At 43.3% G+C, this 20,814-nt stretch overlaps 7 protein-coding genes and 1 non-coding gene across 8 annotated transcripts; 5 read left to right on the plus strand and 3 right to left on the minus strand.

Moving 5' to 3' along the window:
- Window positions 1-909: 909 nt before the first annotated feature.
- Window positions 910-2,607, minus strand: ATC70_012453 (uncharacterized protein; the record flags this gene model as incomplete). The annotated part of the gene is made up of 8 exons (XM_064831625.1): window positions 910-1,007; window positions 1,073-1,628; window positions 1,701-1,804; window positions 1,863-1,984; window positions 2,045-2,172; window positions 2,241-2,294; window positions 2,357-2,443; window positions 2,509-2,607. 8 exons carry the CDS (start codon window positions 2,605-2,607, stop codon window positions 910-912), a joined length of 1,248 nt encoding a protein of 415 aa, XP_064677905.1.
- A 259-nt stretch (window positions 2,608-2,866) lies between these two features.
- ATC70_012454 (uncharacterized protein) lies at window positions 2,867-5,342 on the plus strand (the record flags this gene model as incomplete). Its single annotated transcript, XM_064831626.1, has 4 exons — window positions 2,867-2,977; window positions 3,037-3,106; window positions 3,168-4,869; window positions 4,931-5,342. 4 exons carry the CDS (start codon window positions 2,867-2,869, stop codon window positions 5,340-5,342), a joined length of 2,295 nt encoding a protein of 764 aa, XP_064677906.1.
- A 161-nt stretch (window positions 5,343-5,503) lies between these two features.
- ATC70_012455 (uncharacterized protein) lies at window positions 5,504-9,499 on the plus strand (the record flags this gene model as incomplete). Its single annotated transcript, XM_064831627.1, has 12 exons — window positions 5,504-5,524; window positions 5,582-5,699; window positions 5,758-5,975; window positions 6,028-6,344; window positions 6,399-7,907; window positions 7,967-8,056; window positions 8,110-8,212; window positions 8,279-8,447; window positions 8,509-8,558; window positions 8,614-9,014; window positions 9,080-9,312; window positions 9,369-9,499. The coding sequence occupies 12 exons, from the start codon at window positions 5,504-5,506 to the stop codon at window positions 9,497-9,499; spliced, it is 3,360 nt and encodes a 1,119-aa protein (XP_064677907.1).
- Window positions 9,500-9,645: 146 nt separating this feature from the next.
- ATC70_012456 (uncharacterized protein) lies at window positions 9,646-10,665 on the plus strand (the record flags this gene model as incomplete). The annotated part of the gene is made up of 1 exon (XM_064831628.1): window positions 9,646-10,665. The coding sequence occupies one exon, from the start codon at window positions 9,646-9,648 to the stop codon at window positions 10,663-10,665; it is 1,020 nt and encodes a 339-aa protein (XP_064677908.1).
- A 152-nt stretch (window positions 10,666-10,817) lies between these two features.
- Window positions 10,818-12,005, plus strand: CRN1 (Coronin-like protein crn1; the record flags this gene model as incomplete). The annotated part of the gene is made up of 3 exons (XM_064831629.1): window positions 10,818-10,883; window positions 10,945-11,154; window positions 11,220-12,005. 3 exons carry the CDS (start codon window positions 10,818-10,820, stop codon window positions 12,003-12,005), a joined length of 1,062 nt encoding a protein of 353 aa, XP_064677909.1.
- Window positions 12,006-12,834: 829 nt separating this feature from the next.
- Window positions 12,835-12,917, minus strand: ATC70_012458. The gene has a single exon. It is a non-coding gene; the product is annotated as a tRNA-Tyr (tRNA).
- Window positions 12,918-13,581: 664 nt separating this feature from the next.
- RPL6_2 (60S ribosomal protein L6) lies at window positions 13,582-16,505 on the plus strand (the record flags this gene model as incomplete). Its single annotated transcript, XM_064831630.1, has 2 exons — window positions 13,582-14,519; window positions 14,576-16,505. 2 exons carry the CDS (start codon window positions 13,582-13,584, stop codon window positions 16,503-16,505), a joined length of 2,868 nt encoding a protein of 955 aa, XP_064677910.1.
- Window positions 16,506-17,340: 835 nt separating this feature from the next.
- Window positions 17,341-20,710, minus strand: APR1_2 (aspartic proteinase precursor; the record flags this gene model as incomplete). Its single annotated transcript, XM_064831631.1, has 6 exons — window positions 17,341-18,193; window positions 18,267-18,559; window positions 18,640-19,151; window positions 19,235-19,927; window positions 20,003-20,275; window positions 20,344-20,710. 6 exons carry the CDS (start codon window positions 20,708-20,710, stop codon window positions 17,341-17,343), a joined length of 2,991 nt encoding a protein of 996 aa, XP_064677911.1.
- Between the last annotated feature and the right edge of the window lie 104 nt (window positions 20,711-20,814).

Raw genomic sequence — 20,814 nt, forward strand, 5'->3', positions numbered from 1 at the left:
TCGAGTTAAAAAGGCATCTTTTAATTAGCACCATTAGATGCGCATTGAAAAATACCCCAAAAGTGCAGTAGGAAGTGTTTTTTTTTTGTAGGGGAGGCGAGCTCCAGTTTTTATTTAAAGTCCTGTAAATGTCGCTATAAAACACATATATTAAGCGAAGCGCAAATAAATATTAGCGGTTGCAGGCAATGACGACAATGCCTTTCTCATAAAGGTAATCGAAGTATCTGAAGCTGTAATAAGGAGAGGAACACATTAAAAGGCACTGTAGCATAGCCTGGCTTCTACATCCTGCTTCTCTGTGAACGTTAATCACTGCAGACTGCTCTTTCAAAGGTAAACTATCCACTGGATTAGCGTACGATTCTCACCAAGCGCTAGCGAGATCAGACGGCTGGTACAACATTTGTACGGCAATAACTCTGTATAGTAAATCTTCGTTCGCATATTCCTTCTGTCCAGAAACAAAGACACCAAACTCTCGCCTTCCATATCAAACAGCTCTTTGTAGGTGACATTAACGCTGCCAAGAGATGCTACATTTCAAGCAATGACAGAGAAATATTTCTATTATGCCATGACTATTCGCATACATCGAAAACATAGTGAAAAGCCCTGACATCTCGTGCACACTCCACGTGGAATTCTGACATGGGGCGATCTGGTAATATGCCATGTCTCCAGCTGCATAATGTATTAAAAGTGTTACACACAGCTGTCAGATGGCAGATAAACACAGTGCTAATTCCAATCAAACTGGCATACATGCAATACCCATCAAGTCATGAAACATTGAAATAAGCTTCTTTGCAGGTAGTGCATTCAGTTCAATGGCATTTCATCTTTTCACATTGCCGAGTCGAAAGAAAAAGGCATTTCTTTTATTTTTCTTGCATTGGATGACAAAGGTCAATGTTGTATGCCGTATATTTTAAACAATTTTGCCAACACTTCTTGAGGAATTTCATCTGGCCAGGATTTCAGCAAGTCAAACAATCGTTGAATCACTAAATACAGACATGTCATTTATCCTGCATTCATCTCCTAAAAAAAAAAAAAAAAAAAAACCTACCTTGTTGATGTTTCTTGTCTAAAAACATGATCAACATATCAATTCTTGGCACTCGTGAAAGTCCCCAAAGCACATTATAGACATCTGTAGGTGTCTTTTCTTTTGTATATCGTGCGTCCACAAAATCAAGCATTTTTTCAAATTGGTCAGACTCAAGCGAAGACTTGAAGATGGCTGGATAGTCCCTGGGTGGGATGACTTGAAAGTATTGGTATAAAACATCGTCTCCTCTGCCCTTGTACGTCTTCCAATCTCTCTCAAATTCAAAATTAGTGCGAGGACAAGTAAATTTCAATGGCACTGATGGTGGTTTTGTGCTGGTGGTGGTTTGAACGGGTGGAGTCACGGCCTTCTTTGCTGGCGCGTCTACTTTTTGAACAGGTTCAGGCGTTAATGTCGGCTTATTGGAAGGGTCAGCTTTTTTGACGTTGGGTGTGGATGTGGGAGATGCGGGTTCTTTCTTTAGCGATGTGGGCTGCTCGACCATCTTTGATTTTGTATATGCTCCATCTATCACATTAATGGGTAATCTACGCTTTTGTTCCACAGGCTCAGGCTAACAGAAAAAGATCAGGCTCACGTATTAATCAGAATCCTGAAAAAAAAAAAAAAAAAAAAAAAAAAATACCTTTCTTGATTTGAGCTTCTCCACAGGTTTGACAGCAGGCAATTTGTTCAACTCATCCAAAAGTGATTTATTACTGGGTTCAATCGTCAAACCAGTTTCAAAGTCTAGATTGTTTGTATGTGAGTTCATCAATACATCATGGATCATTTGTTGCCGTTAAACCTTTTCTAGCTTCATTCATTCTCCCCAATTCACGTAATGCAATACCACGTCTCCACAGCGCCTTTACATTCTTGGGTTGCAACTGAAGGCCCCTTGAACAATCCTTCTCTGCCTCCAGGAAGCTGCAAGCAAAGCATGTCAGTCTCTAACCGCCTCACATAGCCTAATCACCCCAATGTTACCTGTTTGTTTTGAGATAGGCCATGGCACGATTGACAAAGTAAACAGGCACAGTGGGATCCAAATCAATGGCTTTTCCATAATGTAGAATAGCGTTCTTGTAATCTTTTTTACCAAAGTACTCATTGCCCTGAACATGTTGATTTGAGTGTATGTCAAGAATGTGTGTATGTGTATCGTCGCGATGGACACACGTACCTTGGCTTTCTCGGCCTCTGCTTTTCCAGCTCTTGATTGAGGTGTTGTGGATGTCTAATTTAAAAAAAGTGCATGTTGGTGATGTATCATAGCATTGCCTAAATGCAAAGGTGTACCTTGCTGGTGTTGGATAACTTATCGATACCTGCAGGCTTTACATTGTCGACAAGAATTTCAGTTGACTTTCTCACAGGAGGCAAGGCCTAATAATAATATAGAATTTAATATGTCTAGACTCGAATTCATGCTTTATTTCTTAATCTAGTACTTGGTCATGAACAGGCTTTCTTCTAAGCAGCGCCTCATCTTTCTTGTGGATATCCGTCTGCCAATTCAAGAGATCTTTCCACAATGCTTCGTTTGCCATTTGATGGGTTTATTCTCGAAAAAGCAAAAAGAAAAAGTGTGCGTGGTAATTTAAGCTCTGTTTCTCCTTTCCTGACCAATGACAAGCCACTGGTAGCATCTCTTCTTACTACAGGATGCCTTATAACGGAAATGCCGATGAGTCTATACTATCCAACCTTTGGTAACTCAACACTAAAAAAAAAAAAAATATCTCCTCATCAAACATAGAATTCTTCCTTCTCTTTTTCTCTCTTTTTTTTTTGCTGTTTTTATCGATCATGGTTACATTACCCACTTTTGATCCTGATACCAAACATGATGTCCATGCACCTGCATCCACTTATTACACGACTGGCGATAATGCAAGACAAAGAACTAGAACTTATACGGTAGGTGGAGCAAAAAATCGGTTGCTCTGATTATGCAGCCAACATCTATTTTCCTTTAGAAAAGTCGCCTAGACTTGCAGGCCAGTGGCAACAATCTCGAAGGCACTCGTAGACGTCGTGCTTCTCATGGTAACAGTGTGCAAAATGACAGGGCTTGTCATTTAAAGAGAAACTTATACTGTATCTATAGACGACAAGAACAAAGCACGCCGTTTTTTGATTGATGTAGAAGAGACACAGCGCAAGATTCTGGAGCAAGAAGACACGGATGGCGATTTCCAAATCACTATCAACGATTTGGGCCCTAAAACCATGTCTTTGGGCACGGCTGATTCGGGCGGATACCGCAAAATTGATATTCGTGGTACCTACATGTTGTCCAACTTGTTGCAGGAACTGGCGCTGGCCAACGATTACGGACGAAAGCATATTGTACTAGACGAAGCTCGTCTCAACGAGAACCCTGTGGATCGTCTGTCTCGCATGATCAAGTTTAACTTTTGGGATGGTCTTACCCGTCGCATTGATTCAGACTCATTGGAAGTAATTTGTCCTGATCCCAAGAACAGATCGTCTAACAAGAACCCTCGCATCTACGTGCCATACAACGACAAGGAAGCCTACGACTTTTACACGCAAGTGAGCCACGTACGCAAGCACTTGAATCTGGAAGTAGTGTACCTGCCTGAGAAGATCACGGCGGAATACACCAAGAGCATCAATGATCGTCCGGGCCTCTTGACGCTGGCTATGCGTAAAACAAAAGACGAGCAAGGCAACGATACCTATGTTGGAGAGCCCTTTGTTGTGCCAGGTGGACGATTCAACGAAATGTATGGTTGGGACTCTTATTTTTCAGCATTGGGGCTACTGGAAGATGGTCGCACCGAGTTGGCTCGCAGCATGGTGGAGAATTTCGCCTATCAAATCAAGCATTACGGCAAAATCCTCAACGCCAATCGCTCCTACTATCTGTCTCGCTCTCAGCCGCCCTTTTTGACTGACATGACACTCAAGGTCTTTGAGCGTCTGCACCCTCAAGATGAAAAGGAAAACAAGGCATGGTTAAGACGCATTCTCAAATCTGCCATCAAAGAGTATTGGGAGGTGTGGATGTCTGAGCCCAGATTGGACAAGAAGACCATGCTGTCAAGGTATCGACCTGATGGTTCTGGTATTCCTCCCGAAACAGAGGCCTCGCATTTTGTACATATCATTGAGCCCTTTGCAGAGAAACACGGCCTCACTGTAGACGAATTCAACCAGAAATATAATGACGGTATCATCAAGGAACCCGAGTTGGACGAGTACTTTTTGCATGATAGAGCAGTGCGTGAATCCGGACATGACACCACGTATCGATTTGAAAAGGTTTGCGCCAATTTGGCCACTATCGACTTGAATTCGCTGCTATACAAGTATGAAATGGACATTGCTGATGCTATGGTAGACTATTTGGACGATGATTTAGAGGATTTCGATGGTGTCAAGCAGAGCGCTGAAGACTGGATGGAGAGAGCAAAGCAAAGACGGGAGCGCATTGACAAGTATTTGTGGAACGAAAAGGAGTCCCTCTATTTCGACTATGACACTGTCAAGGAAGAACAGATTACCTACGAGAGTGTCACTTCATTTTGGGCGCTCTGGGCTGGTTGTGCCAGTGATCATCAAGCGCAAGAGATGGTCAAGCATTCACTGTCCAAATTCGAAGTAATGGGTGGTTTGGTCTCTGGTACCGAAGAGTCGCGTGGTGTTACATCGCTTGAAAGACCTAACCGGCAATGGGATTTCCCATTCGGATGGAGTCCTCATCAAATGCTGACTTGGGTTGGTCTAGACAAATACGGCATGAGAGATACAGCTGCCAGATTGGCTTACCGTTGGTTGTTTACGTGAGTTATGATAGTTCGTACATGTTATACAATTGGATCTAACGCTTATCATCGTGTATAGTATCACCAAGGGCTTTGTCGATTTTAATGGTGTTGTGCCCGAAAAATTCGATGTCGTCAGTCTATCCCATAAAGTAGAGGTGGAATACGGTAATGTGGGCACAGACTTCAAATGCGTTCCTCGAGAAGGTTTTGGCTGGATGAACGCCTCGTATCAAGTGGGTCTCAGCTACTTGACGACTCAAATGCGTCGTGCCTTAGGTGCTTGCACACTGCCTGATTTGCTGTTTGAAAAGGCAATGATCCGCGAACATCGTATGCTGGGTATGACGCCTGAAGAAGAAGAGGCTGCCATGCTTCGTCGTCGCACATCCACTTTGGCTGCCAGAGCCATTACGCGCAATGGTAGCATCAGTGCTGCTGTTACTCGTATTTCTTTGTCGGATGGCTCCAGCAATGCCACTTCTTTTTAGTAATAAATATCCAGTTTTGCAGTGATTTGATATATAATAGAAAGCATTCATGCAATGTCGATGAACACACCATTTTACGCCAGTCACCAAAAGGTGCATTTGAATTTCAAGCCTTGGATGCAAGTGCTGTCTTTCTCTTTTTCTCTTTAATTCATCACCAAATGGACTCGAACAAGAACAAGGTAAAGACAGCTCTGTTTTGCGTGCTCGCATCCACAGGCTTATACGTAGCGAAATAGGCATTAGTGCGAGGCATCCCAACACCTCCAGTATTCGATTCTGCACCCAACGTCCATGCCGGTATCCCCATTCCTTCTTTCTCAAGTGCACCTGACTTCTCAGCAACAAGCCGTCAAGGTAAGATTCATGTTCGAGCCTTTTTTCTCGCCAAAAGATAGACTGACGACTCTTAAAGGCAGGCCATCTCGACGTGAGCAATCATCCTCGCCTGACAATTATGAAGCAAGACATCATCACACATCATCGACACACCGCAGTAGCTCTCGTCGCCATGATCGTTCTCGTTCTCCATCTCGTCGTCATAGATCCCGTTCACCCCATAGAGGCAGTAGCAACAGACATAGGCATAGATCCCGTTCACCATCACATCACAGTAGCAGCCGTCGCCATGAGGTAAATATGCAGTGTCAATCGCATTTTGACATGAGGCTAAAACATCTATCAGAGATCATCATCACATCGCCATCGAAAGAAATCACCAGAGATTGTACACACTGGCACGCTGAACACGGGCATGACGTTTGTGATGGATAGAAGAGGAGATGCCGATAACTTGAGGTATGGAGGCAATCACATCTATTCAATACCAGAGTACAAGAGACGAGGAGGAGGAAGAGTGGTGGGATTACCGCTTGACAATCGCATTGATAACTCGGTTACCAAGGCAGGCCAAGTGTCTCTTATTGATCGATTCGATAAAAAGCCCTCGAGATACACAGATTCAAATTATGCTTGGAAAGAACTAGATAAGAGCCTCAAAAGGTAGGCTGTATGTCATGGTTGGAAATGAATACATGGACTTAGTAGCAAGTGCAGGATTCGCATCAAGCCAAAACACGACACACCAGATCCATTCGCATCACATGCAGACACCATTCCATTTGACAATCACCTCAGCAAACATGTATTAGAGAACGAAACCTACGCAAGTAGTGGAGTTGATTATCGATCATTAGAAGGAAATAAAGTGAAGCCAAGACAGCTAGATGAGGAAGAAGACGAGGAGGAGGGCGAAAGTTTCAACGATCATATACGTCAAAGAACTATTGATTTTAATCGCAAATTGGATCAGCAACCAGATAATGTGCAACTGTGGTTAGATTTTATTCGATTTCAAGATGAAGCAGCAGCAGGATTGGATCCCTCCATCACAACCACTTCTGCCAGCAGCAATAAATCCAGCTTGAACGAAGTCAAGTTGAGCATCTTTGAAAAGGCTTTGGATCACAACCCCACAGACGAAGAGCTGATTTATGAATACCTGACGTGTGGAGCAGAGACATGGGAGACACTGAAATTGCTGAGAGAATGGGACAAGATGCTGAAGCAACATCCAGACTCAATTCGACTGTGGGCTGAATACATCAACCTGCGCCAAACCAACTTTGCAAGTTTCTCTTACACTCAATGTGTCAAGGTTTTTGAAGATGCCTTATCCACATTGAAGCGACAAGCCCACCGATGCAAACAGGACGATGTGGAGCGACGACAAGACATTGAATCGTTGATGGTGTACATTTTACTTCGAGCTTGCTTGTTTATCAAGCAGTCTGGATACCAAGAAAAGGCATTTGCCATCATCCAAGCTGCAGTGGAATTCAACTTGTATCAGCCTGTTAATTTCACCATGAAGCAGCACTCGCTTGAAGAGAAAGTCAATGCATTTGTGGAGTTTTGGGACAGTGAAGTATTGCGGTTTGGTGAGGCAGGTGCTCTCGGATGGTGTGAATACTTTCGAGCTACAGACAACAGAGAGGAGATACTAGACACTGCATTGGATAAACCACCTACCAACGACAATGATGATGATAACGACATGCTGTCCTTGCAGGACTGGCTTGCTGCTGAAATGGAAAGCGAGCAAAAGAACCGCCTACCATTGCGTATGAATCAAGCTGAGGATGACAGTGTAGATGAGGATCCATACCGCATTATTCTATCCGATGATATCACTTCATTTTTGTTTGACACAACGACAGAAGATGCTCGCCAAAGCTTGATCTACAGCGTGCTCGTCTTTATGGGCTTGCCGTACACACCACCTCATGTTGGCACCAACACGCACTTTTTTACCGACACGTTTACGCACAACGAAATGGCACTGAACCACTTTTGGCCTAGCAAACCGAGCACAACAAAGCATCTTGTGTGGTACGTTGCTGGTGTCCCCATGAATCCTGAAGAGACCGCTTCCGAGGTGAACCCTTACTATATACCAAGCTCTTATCCTGTGGGTTTGAATGAATTGTTTGCTAAACCAGGCAACTGGTTTAAATGTGCAGGAAAAGAATACATACAGTGCGACGTGGACGAGGCATTTACAAGGTACGCATTTGTCTATCAACATTGCTTGTGAGGTCTGCTTACTGATCATTTTGGATTAGAACCGTGTTTCAACAATTACTAGCTGTCGAGAAATCAGAGCACTTGACGATATGTTACTTGGCATTTGAATCCAGTTGTGGTCAAAAACCGTAAGTTGCATGAATCATACTGCTTCTCAATATCTAACAAATTATATTCTCAGGGGTCGTCGATTAGCCAAGTCGTTATTGAAGGACCAGAGAACGAGCCTGACTTTGTGGAATGCCTATGCGCAAATGGAAAAAAGCCATGATCGTATGGATGAGGTAAGCCATCGCCATGATATAGTCAAAATGCCCCCCTAATAACCTTTATTGCATCATACACGATAGGCACGAAAGGTGTATTTGACTGCCTTGTCCATGTATCACACATTTCCAGAACATGAGCAAAGAAACGCACCTATCCTATACCACATGTTTGCCAAGCTGGAATTGGAGAACAACAGACCTCAAGAAGCACTCAAGATTTTAGCATCCATGTCCAGTAATGAACCCTACAGTAAGCATATGAAATGAAAAAAAGGGGGTATTGCAGACAAACTGATTTTCCTTTATTTTAGATGATCAAACGCCACCCCCAACGTCAACGTTAATTCTAAAAACCAGAGAGGTGTGATATTACAAATGAAGGGAGAGCTCTATTAAACTGACACTTGTGTATCTAGTACTTTACTCAGAAACTAGCGCAACTATCCACGTTATCGCAATCGCAATCAGAGAGACCCATTGCTATTAATATGGTAGCATGCTGTGGCTTATTTGAGTACTTGTCGAGTGGGTTGGACAGTGCATGCCTTGTGTATCAACGTGCGCTTGATTACATCAAAGAGCGTCAAGCAGAGCGAGGATATGAATCAGAGATGGTGTGGATTGATTACGCCACCCTGCTTTACAGTCATGCCACTACCAGCACTAGTTACAAACCGGGTTTATTACGACAAGCCATGGAGCAAGCGCTTACACTGTTTCCCAATAACACCATCTTTCTCGGCTTCTACATTTGGAACGAATCCAAAACCAAGATATTCAATCGAGTGCAGCATTTACTGAATGATGCGGTCAAGAAGTAGGGAGAGTGAGCGGGGTGATGCGTGTGGGCAAGATGACTGATATCACTGTGTTATGAAATAGGGACTCCAATGTTATTTTATGGCTCTCTGCCATCTATAGTGAATTGCACAAGTATACGCCATACCATGTCAACTCTGTCAGAGACTATTTTGAGAGATCGACGCAGGACACTCGTACAAGATCATCTATTTTGCTGTGGAAGTGCTATATTCAGTTTGAGTTGATGCAAGATAACACTCAAAAGGCTCGCAGCTTATTTTATCGTTCAGTTCGCGAGTGTCCGTGGTCCAAAGGTAAGCTGGCCAGTTGCTGTGTTGAATGAGGTGTCTGGCTGACATGAGATGGTTAGAATTGTACATGCTCGGGGTCAAGTCGTTTGGCGCCAACATGGATGAAAAGGAAGCCAACGAACTGATCAGCTTGATGATGGAGAAAGAGATCCGACTTCGCATTCCTATTGACGATGAGATGTTGACATGATGATAAATGTTGCCAAATAAACAAGCTGCTGGATTACATCAATACAGATTATGGGAGGTGCTACCTTTTATGTGTATAAATAAAGCGAGCATGAAAAAAATAAACACTTTCATTCTTTCTCACTCTTTGCTCTTTGCCGTAGAGAAATGAAACGTAGAAACACAATTGATAGTTTGCATGTCAATTGGCCCATTGTTCAATACTATTACACACACAACAATGGCAGCTGCGATGACATTTTGATCCAACATAAATCATTCGACACACCAAGACAAATCCATCACAATCAACCAAACCACTACAATAACCGTCGCAGGACGTTTCCCTTGGAGAAACCAGTTCCTGGAGGAAAGCTTCATCATCATCCTCAGAATCGTCGGCATAGTCATAAAATCCAAATCGTGACACCAACCCCCATTGTCCGTCGAGGGTCATCCTATCAAAATCAGCAACAGCAACAGCAGCAAAAACAGAAAAAGAAGAGAGAGACACTGGCTAACATCATATACAACCTATCACGAAGTAACAGTAGCACATTGACCAGTGGCAACATTTCCTCCACGATGAATCATGATGATACCCCCCGCGTGGACTCAGACTTGGACATCAAATGGGAGACAATCAGACAATACAACCCGCAGTTGGACAATGAAAAGATACTAGAGCAAGTCAGCCAAGATGAAGATGAAAGCTATTCATATGATTTGACATCTCAGGAACAAAGCAATCATGTGGCGGCAGTGGCTATGAATGATGGCAGTAACAACAGTAGTAGCGATGACAGTAATGGATTATTTCTTCCTGCTGGACAGGAGGAAAGTGGTGCCACTGGGTCAAGCGATGCAATGAGCATTCAAATGGATGCAGCAACCAACAGCCATGAGATGCCAGCCACGACAGCGATTGCACTCAAGACTGAATTACCTACTGCTATTACGCTCGTGCCCATGTCAAACATTGTCGACCATACAGACATGTTTCTCTTTTTATTTGGCTTCATCATGTTCCCTCTCTGGTGGATTGGCACATGGCGGTTCTTTATGCAATCAGACAAGACGTTTCTTCACAAGCAGCAAAGAGCCTTTCAGATAGTGAACTGTTGTATGGCACTGGCCAGCCTTTTATTAACCGGATTGATTATTGGTTTAGTTACTGTTTGGGCATAGAGCTTAAATCAGTTTTGATCTCTTTGATATCTTACACATGACCGTGAGACAATTTTTGTACCTTTTTTAATTTTTTTTTTTCCATCACTCACCATCTCACTACGCTATTTGCTTTTACTTTCCTCTCTCTCTTCTTATTACAATAAAACAAAATGTTGCGCTTTCAATCCACGTTTTCTCTTTCAAAAATTGCAGCAAGAGCCTCATTGAAGAATCAGGTTTGAATCATGCATCATAACACAGAAGAAATGCTAATAATGGCCGCAATTTACACTATAGATGTTAAAGAGAAACTATTCAAGAGCTGTAGTCTCTCCTTATTCCACTGATTTCGTAAAGATCGTCGAGGTCGGCCCAAGAGATGGTCTTCAAAACGAAAAGACTCTTGTCCCTGCTCAAGTTAAAATCGAATTGATCGAGAGATTAGCGAATAACGGCTTGTCAGTTGTGGAGGCCACTAGTTTTGTTAGTCCTAAATGGGTTCCTCAGGTAAGACACACTGCAGCAGTCTCAGTTACAAATTTGAAGACTGACACACACTTCCACAATGCCAGATGGGTGATAACAAGCAAGTATTGACCTCTATCAAGAAGAAGCCCGGTGTCTTTTACCCTGTCTTGACTCCAAACCTCAAGGGATTAGAAGGTGCTGTTGCTGCCGGAGCTGAGGAAGTCGCTCTTTTCACTGCTGTAACAGAATCATTCAACCGCAAAAATACAAACTGCTCCACAGAAGAATCACTTGTACGAGCCAAGGATGTTTTGAAAAAGGCATTGGATCAAAATTTGCGTGTGAGAGGTTATCTTTCATGTGTATTAGGCTGTCCCTACGAAGGCAAGGTCAATCCTGAAAAGGTGGCTGAATTAGCTAAAGAATTGTATGATGCTGGATGTTATGAGATCAGTTTGGGTGATACCATTGGTGTTGGTACCGCTGGTTCCATGGCTACTTTATTGGAGCATGTCCTCAAGGTTGTTCCTATTGAAGCTGTCGCTGTGCATTGTCATGATACCTATGGTCAAGCACTGGCTAATATCCTAAAGGCATTGGAGTATGGTGTTCGAGTCGTTGATAGCTCCGTTGCTGGTCTTGGTGGCTGTCCTTATGCTCCTGGCGCCAAGGGAAACGTGGCTACGGAGGATGTTGTTTACATGTTGAATGGCTTGGGTTTAAAGACCGGTGTTGACTTGGATGCTCTCATTGATACTGGTGATTGGATCTCTGAGCAATTGGGTAGACCTACCAATTCAAGAGCTGCTGCTGCATTGATCACTGCTCGTAAGAGAAGACAAGAGCTGGAAAAGGCTGCTTGTGTAGATTCGAAGGCTGCAAAGCTTTAAATTTATGAAATAAACTATTTGTATTACTAGAGAAGCACATCAAGATATATTGAGCATATTGGGAGACTAGAAGCTATCATCAAGATAAATTTGCTGATCCTAACTTTTAACTGAACATTATACCTAGATCCAAGCTTTAAAGTTTGGGCCATAATATACGTCTTTAGTGGGCAATGATGAACGTCCACTACGGATCCAGGTGGGTCCATGAAGTCTGCTTCCAATTTTACAGAAAGGTAGGCTACCGAGGGAGGTTCATGGGGTACAGTTTCAACATTTCGCCCTTTTCTGCTTAGGTCTCTCTCCTTTTTACTTGTTTTTATAAGGCTAGAGGTTACTATGGCCCCTTGAGTTGAATGCAAGAGCCTTGTGTTGGTTATTGTTACGTTTGGCGCAGAGAAAGTCGAAACCACTTGGTGAATAACTTGCTTCGTTGTGGTATGGCAAAGGTTTGAAGCTGTGCTGTTGAGCATTTTAGCCAGCTTTGAGTAATGAGCTTCATACGAGAGCCTGTTAATTACGAGAGATTACGCGTAATATATCGATGGACCAGATATTGGAAAAGGCTGTAGTCAAAACCCCTTGATCATTAGATGCTTCACATTTGATAGTACGATCTGCCTTGGCTAATTTACTATCTCTTTTCAAACTCTTTTATCAGAACTATACACATCACTACCGACTAGCCTGTAACAGTACGTAGTGGCAAGAAAGTGGATATTACGATTCGTAACAATGTTAAGCTATAAAAACATAAATTCTTGAAAGCAAAAACTAACCTAGATGCTACACACACTACATCCAAAATGTAAAATTTTAAAAAATGTTGTCCGGCTTACCTGATTCGAACAGGTGACCTAAAGATGACAGATTCACTACAGTCTTCCGCTCTACCAACTGAGCTAAAGCCGGATGGATGCTTGAATGGCTCACTTGGTTAGAGCTTCATGCGGAAGCAGTGAGTATGCCGAGAGGTCGTGGGTTCGAATCCCACCTTCGCATCCATATTTTCCGCCTTTCTAACCTGGCATGTTACTCGGTACTTGCGCTTGCACGTTTAGGTGTGCTGCGGTGCGTCTGGCCGGTTTCTACCTTGAGTCCTGTTCGTCTCCCCCGTCTTGCGGCGCGGCCATTGCCATTCCTCCCTCTGTTTCTCCTCCTCTCTGGTGGGTTTTGATGCCGTTTACTTTATTGGTCCCCTCCCTTTAGCAGCTTCCCTCAACCTTTAATTTAAACATGCTTTTTCCCGCCGAATCACTGTTAGTCTTGCAACATATGATCATACCGATTCCGCAGTTGACTACAATTGTAAATAAATAAAAATCCAATATTAAACTGAGCTAAAGCCGGGAGGCATCTCTTCCCGTTTTTCGACACTTTTTGCCACCCTCTTTGGAAAAAGTATCCTGAAAACCACAAAAAACGTAATATCTCATCATCCAGTACTCCAATCCACTCGAAATTGTACCAGTATACTTGCATCCATCAACAGTTTATTGTGTTATAATTTCAGAATTGTCGTACACCTGTTTCATATTTTTTCGAATTGTTGGAATTTCAAAAAATATTCAACGCCATGGACACCAATCTACAAGCTCTGGATATGAGTCACTTTCCAGCGATACTGCAACAAATCCAGCAACAACTTACTTTGGTAACAGAGAAAGTTAACAAGCATGAGGACCTCCTTACACGTTTGGCTGCTTTGGAACAAGAAAACAAGGATCTGAAAAAAATTTTACAAGGCAAGGACCTGGTTATTCAAAAATTACAACAAGGTCCAGTTACTAGTCACACCACTTCTCCTGGTTCGGGTCGACCCAAGGGGGGCGAAAGTTCCTCTATCCCAGTGTCTCCAAAGCCTCTCAAGGAAGCTCCTAATTTCGCCCAAATCGCTACTGCTGCTGCTCACAAGCCTGATCCTAAGAAAAAAGACAAAAAACGTCTTGCTGCTGGTCGTGCCTTTACCACTCCTGCTACCAAAGGTGTCCAGGGCTATCAATATGTATATATTGGTAGATCCCGAAAGATCCAACGTTCTGAAGTGCGTAAGCATCTAGCTAATGCTAGTGTTGATCTGGGTCGTGTCTTGGATATCTGCTTTCCTGCCTCCCATATTATTGGTGTTCTGTTGCACGTTCAATACGTTGAGGAATTTACTGCTTTATTGACCAAGGCTAAGGGTGAACTGTTTCCTGCTTTTGATCCATTGGACCCCAGCAATATTGCTGATCCCAAGTACGCCAGCCTCTCTGATGATGATCGTCATGCTCTGATCCACCAATTTACTGAAGCTCGCTGCCTGCAAACTTTGTCCTTCCTCCGCCCACTTAATGTTAGTGGTGTCGGTAAGTACTTTATACAGAAAGGTTGGATCTGCGATGAAAGTCTCTCTGTTGCCGTTGCTCAGGCCGTTGAACGCTTTGCTAAGAAGGAGCCCAAAAAGGCTGATTTCCTGTTCCGTCGCAAGCTGAACTCTGATTCCCAGGACAAGGCTGGATCTGATAGTGATATGTCTGATGTGGATCAATAATGAGTTCCTTCTCTGCCCCATCTATACTGCCTAATAGTGTTAATGTGCCTGTCTCCCCGGTTTTCGTCTCTCTTTCACTCTGGAATGCCAATGGTCTTCGCCAATCAACAGTCCATGATGTTCTCTCTCATGTACTGGATACTCAGGTTCTGCTGGTTACTGAAACTTGGCTTACATCTGGCTCTTTTCCAACAAACTGGTCTCAATTCCATCTCTATGGTTCAAAAGTACCTGGTGCTTTCAATCGTGGTTCTGGTGGTGTCACTGCCTTTGTCTCTCCTTCCTGTCCCTTCACTGTCTCCCAACTACCTTCTTATAATCCGCACACTCTGTCTCTAAAGGTTGGCACCCTTACGGTTCATTGTGTTTACTTTCCTCCACCCTTATCATCTGATAAGGTGCTCTCGGCCCTTAGTTCACTACCTATGACTAGGGATACTATCCTCTGTGGCGATTTCAATGCTCGGTTGGGTTCTCTCACTGGTGACGCTATCTCCAATGCTCGTGGTAATGCTCTCAAACCTTGGTTTGATGAACATTGCTTGTCTGTGCTCAATGCGTCTTTGGCTTTTGGCGTTACGACGTATTCTTCTTTTCGGCAGCAGCAAGAATTGAGTAGTGTCATTGATTTGTTTTTGACAAATATTGGTGATGTTGCGTTGGTGAATCCTCAACTGGTGGTTGAGTCTGATCTGTCTCTTGGTTCTGACCATCGATTGATGTCACTTACTTTCGGGTATGTGCCACCTCTCGATGACACTGTGGCTCCTGGTGATTCTGTTCTGGCTCCTCGGCGTCAATGGAAGCTCTCAAAATTGACGAAAGAGAAGCCTTTGGGCTTACTCCGTGAATCCTTTCGATCTTCTGTTGCTCCTCTGGTTGGTACTCTTTCTGGTTTGGTGTCTGCTCCTCCTGGTGTTCGTCCGGATATTGATGCACTCAACGATTCTTTGAATCAATGTTTGTATGAATCTCTGGATAGTTCTATTGGTGTAAAATCTGGTCGTCCTGGCCATTGGAAGAAGTACTGGACACAAGAAATTCAGGATGCTGTTACTGCACGCGATCGCTCATATAGTCAATGGAGGCATGCCTTTGGTATTGCCAAAATTGAAAAATGGTTCTTATACAAAGTTGCTCATCGCAAGTTTCGTTCCCTGGTACAAGCTGCAAAGCGAAGGTCCTGGCAACAATTTTGTACTGCCCTGGAGTGTGATTTCTCAAAAGCTACTGCTGCTATTAAGCGCATCAAGCGTAATAAAGAATCCTCTCCTACGTACAGCCACCCTGATGGTCCTGCTGCTTCTGTCTCTGCTATGGGTTCTCATCTCGCCTCGGTGTATGATGGCTCTCTGCTTGCCACTGCTACTCGTCCTGCTGCTCCTCCCACCTTTGACTCTGTTCTGCTTTTCTGTGTGCCTGTGGACATGTCACTGTTTGATGTTGATACTTTAGTATCTCATATTCGACGGCTCCCAACACATAAAGCTCCTGGTCCAGATCATATCAAGGCTGAGATGCTCAAGTCCTTGGTCTCTGAGATTGCTCCTGTCTTGTCGTTGCTCTTCAAGTTGTGCTATCAATGGTCGTATACTCCTGCTCTCTGGCGCCAAGCCCAAGTCTTTCCCATTTTCAAGAAAGGTGATGCTTCTGATCCCGCCAACTATAGGCCTATTTCTCTGACTTCTGTTGTGCGCAAACTGTTTGAGTTCTCTCTCATGCCTGAGCTGGATGCCCATTCTCCTGCCCTTGACATTGCCCAAGGTGGTTTCCGCCCTCAACGTAGTCCTCTGGATCAAGCCCTCTGCTTGCATGACTTGATGCATGATTACTTTGTTGCGCACCGTCGTCGTCCTGTCGTCGCTTTCTTGGATATCAAGTCAGCATATGACACAGTCGATCGTCGTGTTATCTGTGTGGAATACATCCACTATGATCTGCATTCCGACAGTTCATCCAGTTACTAGATTTAGATATAAACTGTATGTACGCTGGATTAGATCACTACGGCCCAACTGATGTTCTCACAGAACATGGATGTGCTCTTTTGGGAACATCGATGTTCTCATGAGCACATTGATGTTCTCATTTGAGAAGGTGTAGTTTTCCACATGAATAAAATGGTTTGAATAGCTAAACTATAAAACTGTAGGCCACTACGGCCCAACTGATGTTCTCACAGAATATCGATGCGCTCTTTTGGGAACATCGATGTTCTCGTGAGCACCTCGATGTTCCCATATCAGAACATTTGGCTTTACACTGTGAAGATAGTTATCAGATATGCGCTTTTAAATGGTATGGTCAGACTTTTTGAGTTCTTTTGTTTATTTTTCGTACCGAACGCCAATTCGTAGCATCATTATCTACGAAGTTAGAAGCCTCCAAACTTGCTCAATTTGAAACAAATCAGGAGAAAAAATCACGTGACCCGAGTTTCTGGTTACTTTGAGTCGCTATGTCAAAGTGGTAATATTCCTGACTAACAAACTGAAGGTCGCCAGTTCGAATCCGAGCAAACTCGTTTTTTCTTCGTTGGACGTTAACCTTGCTGGGTTAATTATGCTTTTCTCAAAATGCTTTGATGGTCAGTGATGCGGATCCTTTTCTTTTATTATTTTTTTTTATAATTATTTTGCGCATGCCTTCATGGACAACAAAGCTGTAAGAGGTATACAAGTATGATTAATGAATGTAGCTATGTATTGTATTGACAAATGTATTATCTTTTATTTCGTAGCCTCAAGTGGGTAGTTTTACGCGAAAGCAAAAAAAAAAATCTGTATGCGATTTCAATCCTCGTTAAAGGTTGCGAATATCGCCAGCATCGATCGACATATCTTGTTCAAACGCATGGTAGTTTGCAATGACGCTAAAGTGCAAGTCGTTATCCAAAGATTTCACCAATCCCACTTGCATCTCAACATCGTCAATAGAAATGACAGCATACTTGGGATCAATCACTCTCGGCACCCTTCTTGCAATTTGTTGTTCGACAGGCTCATTCATACGAACAAAAGGGACAGACCTGTCGTGAGAAGCAACACCATGATTTTTCATGGTTTCAACGAAAGCCAAAAAGTAGGTCGACCCATCATAGACATGTTGGAAAAAGAATATCACTCGCGAAACAAACCAACAGGAGACAGGGTGGTTAAGTCGATTGAGGCGAGTTGACCTAAACATGACCAGATGGTTGCTTCTACGAAACTCATGCATCTTCTCTCTGTATATTTCTGATCCTATGGCAGTAGAACCGATTAGAGCACGATGGGCAACCTTGATGGTCATTGACAATGGACTGTTCAGCCTTTGAAGTAAGAATATCTTGCAATAGTATTTCGACAAAGCACGCTTGAATCTTGCAATTGGAACACCATGGAGTTCAGCACGATCAGTACCATCGAAGCCAAAATGATGATCCAAATTTGTCTCTTCTTGATCAGGTTCCCACAACTGTGAGCTTGTTAGAGATTCTGGATGATTGAGGTATGTGGTGGATGCATATGGCTGCGGTCGAATGCCTTGGAGGAACTCATTTGAGTCGAAGATCCTTTTCAGCTGGTTTCTGATTGCAACAATTTCAATCAAGTTGGAAGATTGCTTGCCTGTCCTTGACTTGCCAGTTATCAAATCACCAAACTTTCCAATGCTTCTGTAAAATGGATGATGTTGTTATGTAAGTAACTGGATGTGTGTGATAAACATAGCATGTATAGATGACTAACCGTTCTTGACTTCGTGAGGAGTAGGCTACAATTGGCCCCATTTCTCTTATCATCCACACTACATGTGTAAGCTGATGCATTACGGGACGGAAGACCGAAAGTGACAAGCACATGGCATCTCTCTGAGCTTTGCAGTAGTCAATGAAGAAGTCAATGCATTCATCAATCTCTGCCAACCTAGACTCAGTGAACTCCCATTGCAATGCAAGACAGACGCCTCTAACCAGCTTCATGATTGCTTTCCTAGCCTGTGGACTGGCTAATTCTGGGACAAAGAGAGTAGGTATGATGGTCTATTTCAAATCAGAATAATCAGATCCTAATTCACGCCTTACATGTGTACGTTTGCAGATTACAGTGGATCTGATCTTACCAGCAAATTATCAAGATAGTCAACACTGCGGGTGCCTCGTAGCTTCTCCACCAGATTCAAAAAGCTTCCATCAAATGCAACTGGTATATGTGATCTTGTGTCCTCAATTGCTTTGCCAATCTCGAACAGCCGTTGCTTTGGAATGAAAAATGGATAATTTTCTCGCTCCAATTCACCATCTGGATATGTGTAGAAGAACTTTGTGTTGTTCGGAGACAGGTCGACAGTGAGCATCTCGAAGAGTTCTGAACCAACACCTCGTGCTAATGTATGCATTTCTTCGAATCCAAAGCATTGGGGTGCAATGCATGACGATAGCTGATTGAAAAGGCTGACACCGTTGAATCCAAGGTTGGACTCAGCCCTCTCGTAATCTTCATTCGTACGCATGCTTCCAGCATTTGGAAAGTACATTCCATGGCTGCGATTATCAGGGTGCATGCCACGCGAAAGACACCAACGACAGCCATACTCAGATGCATGATGAGCACACTTGCTCCAGTCAAACACGGCTAGAATAAAGCAGGTAGGTAAATCAATTTCATGTTAGCCATTGTGGATGCTGATTAGTTGCTTTATCAATCAGGATATTTACCTGGAGTATCACCACCACAAATTAGAGGATGAACCTTCAAACGAATTGGCCCAGCATCATTTGTTTCGACTACCATTCCATACGTAGAAAGCCACTGGAGCTCTGCCAAGATGATGGAAATGAACGAGTCAAATGATTTGGGCTTCTTTTTTCCTGGAAAGATACAAAGCTCGTGCGTGTACTCCTCCTTGTAACGCTTGTGTGGATCGTAATTGAACACCATCAGATGAATAATTGTGAATAGCCGATCACCTCTCTTTTCAACTACAAAGCCATCATTCATGATCGCAACTGCGATATCCAGGTCATTTGTGAAATGCGTATTCTTGATGGACTTGTACGTGGCGCCGTCAAATACGTCAGCAATGATAACATCGGATGGATTCTCTTCAAGGTCTCTGTTGTCGTAGGCATGTCGGTACCGAAGCTCCTCTCTCGTTATTGGATTCGCAACTAATCGTGATACGATGTCTCCAATTGACATGACTTTCATTGTTGACAGGGCTCGATGATCTCCCCGTGCATCGTATCTTTCATGGGAACAAATATTACAAATTGTCTCCTCGTCGTCTACTTCCAATGCGTACAGCTTGCAGCCATTGATACACACATCATATTCATGGGATGTCAACGATGATTGGCGCTGAAGCATGCTTTGCACACGAGGGCCATGCATGATCTCCGGATTGCTTTCTATCAGTTCATGGGGGGAGGATCGGAAGCTGGTGAGTTATTGTATAAATGACATGTCATTGCAATGCGAATTACCTCGACTAATTTTTTCTGTATCTCTCAAAACAGTGTTCATCAACCTGACCAACTTTCTGTATGCATCCCGTGGTATAGCAAAATCATTGACGATATCATACAGCTCAATCGAAACCAGTTCTGTGGTTGTATATGTATTTTGGTTGATGTCTTCGAGGGATCTGCAATCGTAGAAGCAAGCCTGATCTTCTGCATCTGGGTCGACTACTCCAACTGTCTTGTATTTGACATTTAGCAAATCAAATTCAAGCCCTGGTTCTTCTGGATTGTCTCCTGTTATCGCATGTGTGGAATCCGCTATTGTGAGTATATACATCTACTTTAGCGCTGCAATTCCTTACCATTATTATCGACAATAGGCAGCAGATCAGCAGCACCCGGCGTCTGTTCAAAGCCTGCGTAGTCATAATCAGCATCGTCAGCAGCAGGAATCATTTCTTCAATATCACTCATGGCATCATCATCATGCAGCTGGTTTGCATGATCTGAATTGGCTGTGACTAGCGCACTGGGGGGAGATTGTGGCTGTATCAGCGTTGTTTCCACTGGAGGTTGCTCTTCCATTTCAACATCTTGATCTTCATTCAAAATGGGAGCACGACAGTTTCGGCGATGGTTGCGTAGAGCACGGGCACTGTCAAAGCTGGTATAGCAATTTGTACAGAAGGATGGCTCTGTTTCTCGTGATATACGGATTGAGAATGACATGTTTGGAGAAACCAAGAAAAATAGGCAAGTAAAAACAAATTTCAAGTGGCAGCTTTATATACTAATTCAAGTTTTATTTGCGCTCGCCAACAAATGCGTTTATC

Source organism: Mucor velutinosus (assembly GCF_035048745.1).
Source record: "Mucor velutinosus strain NIH1002 chromosome Unknown tig00001569, whole genome shotgun sequence".
NCBI lineage: Eukaryota > Fungi > Mucoromycota > Mucoromycetes > Mucorales > Mucoraceae > Mucor > Mucor velutinosus.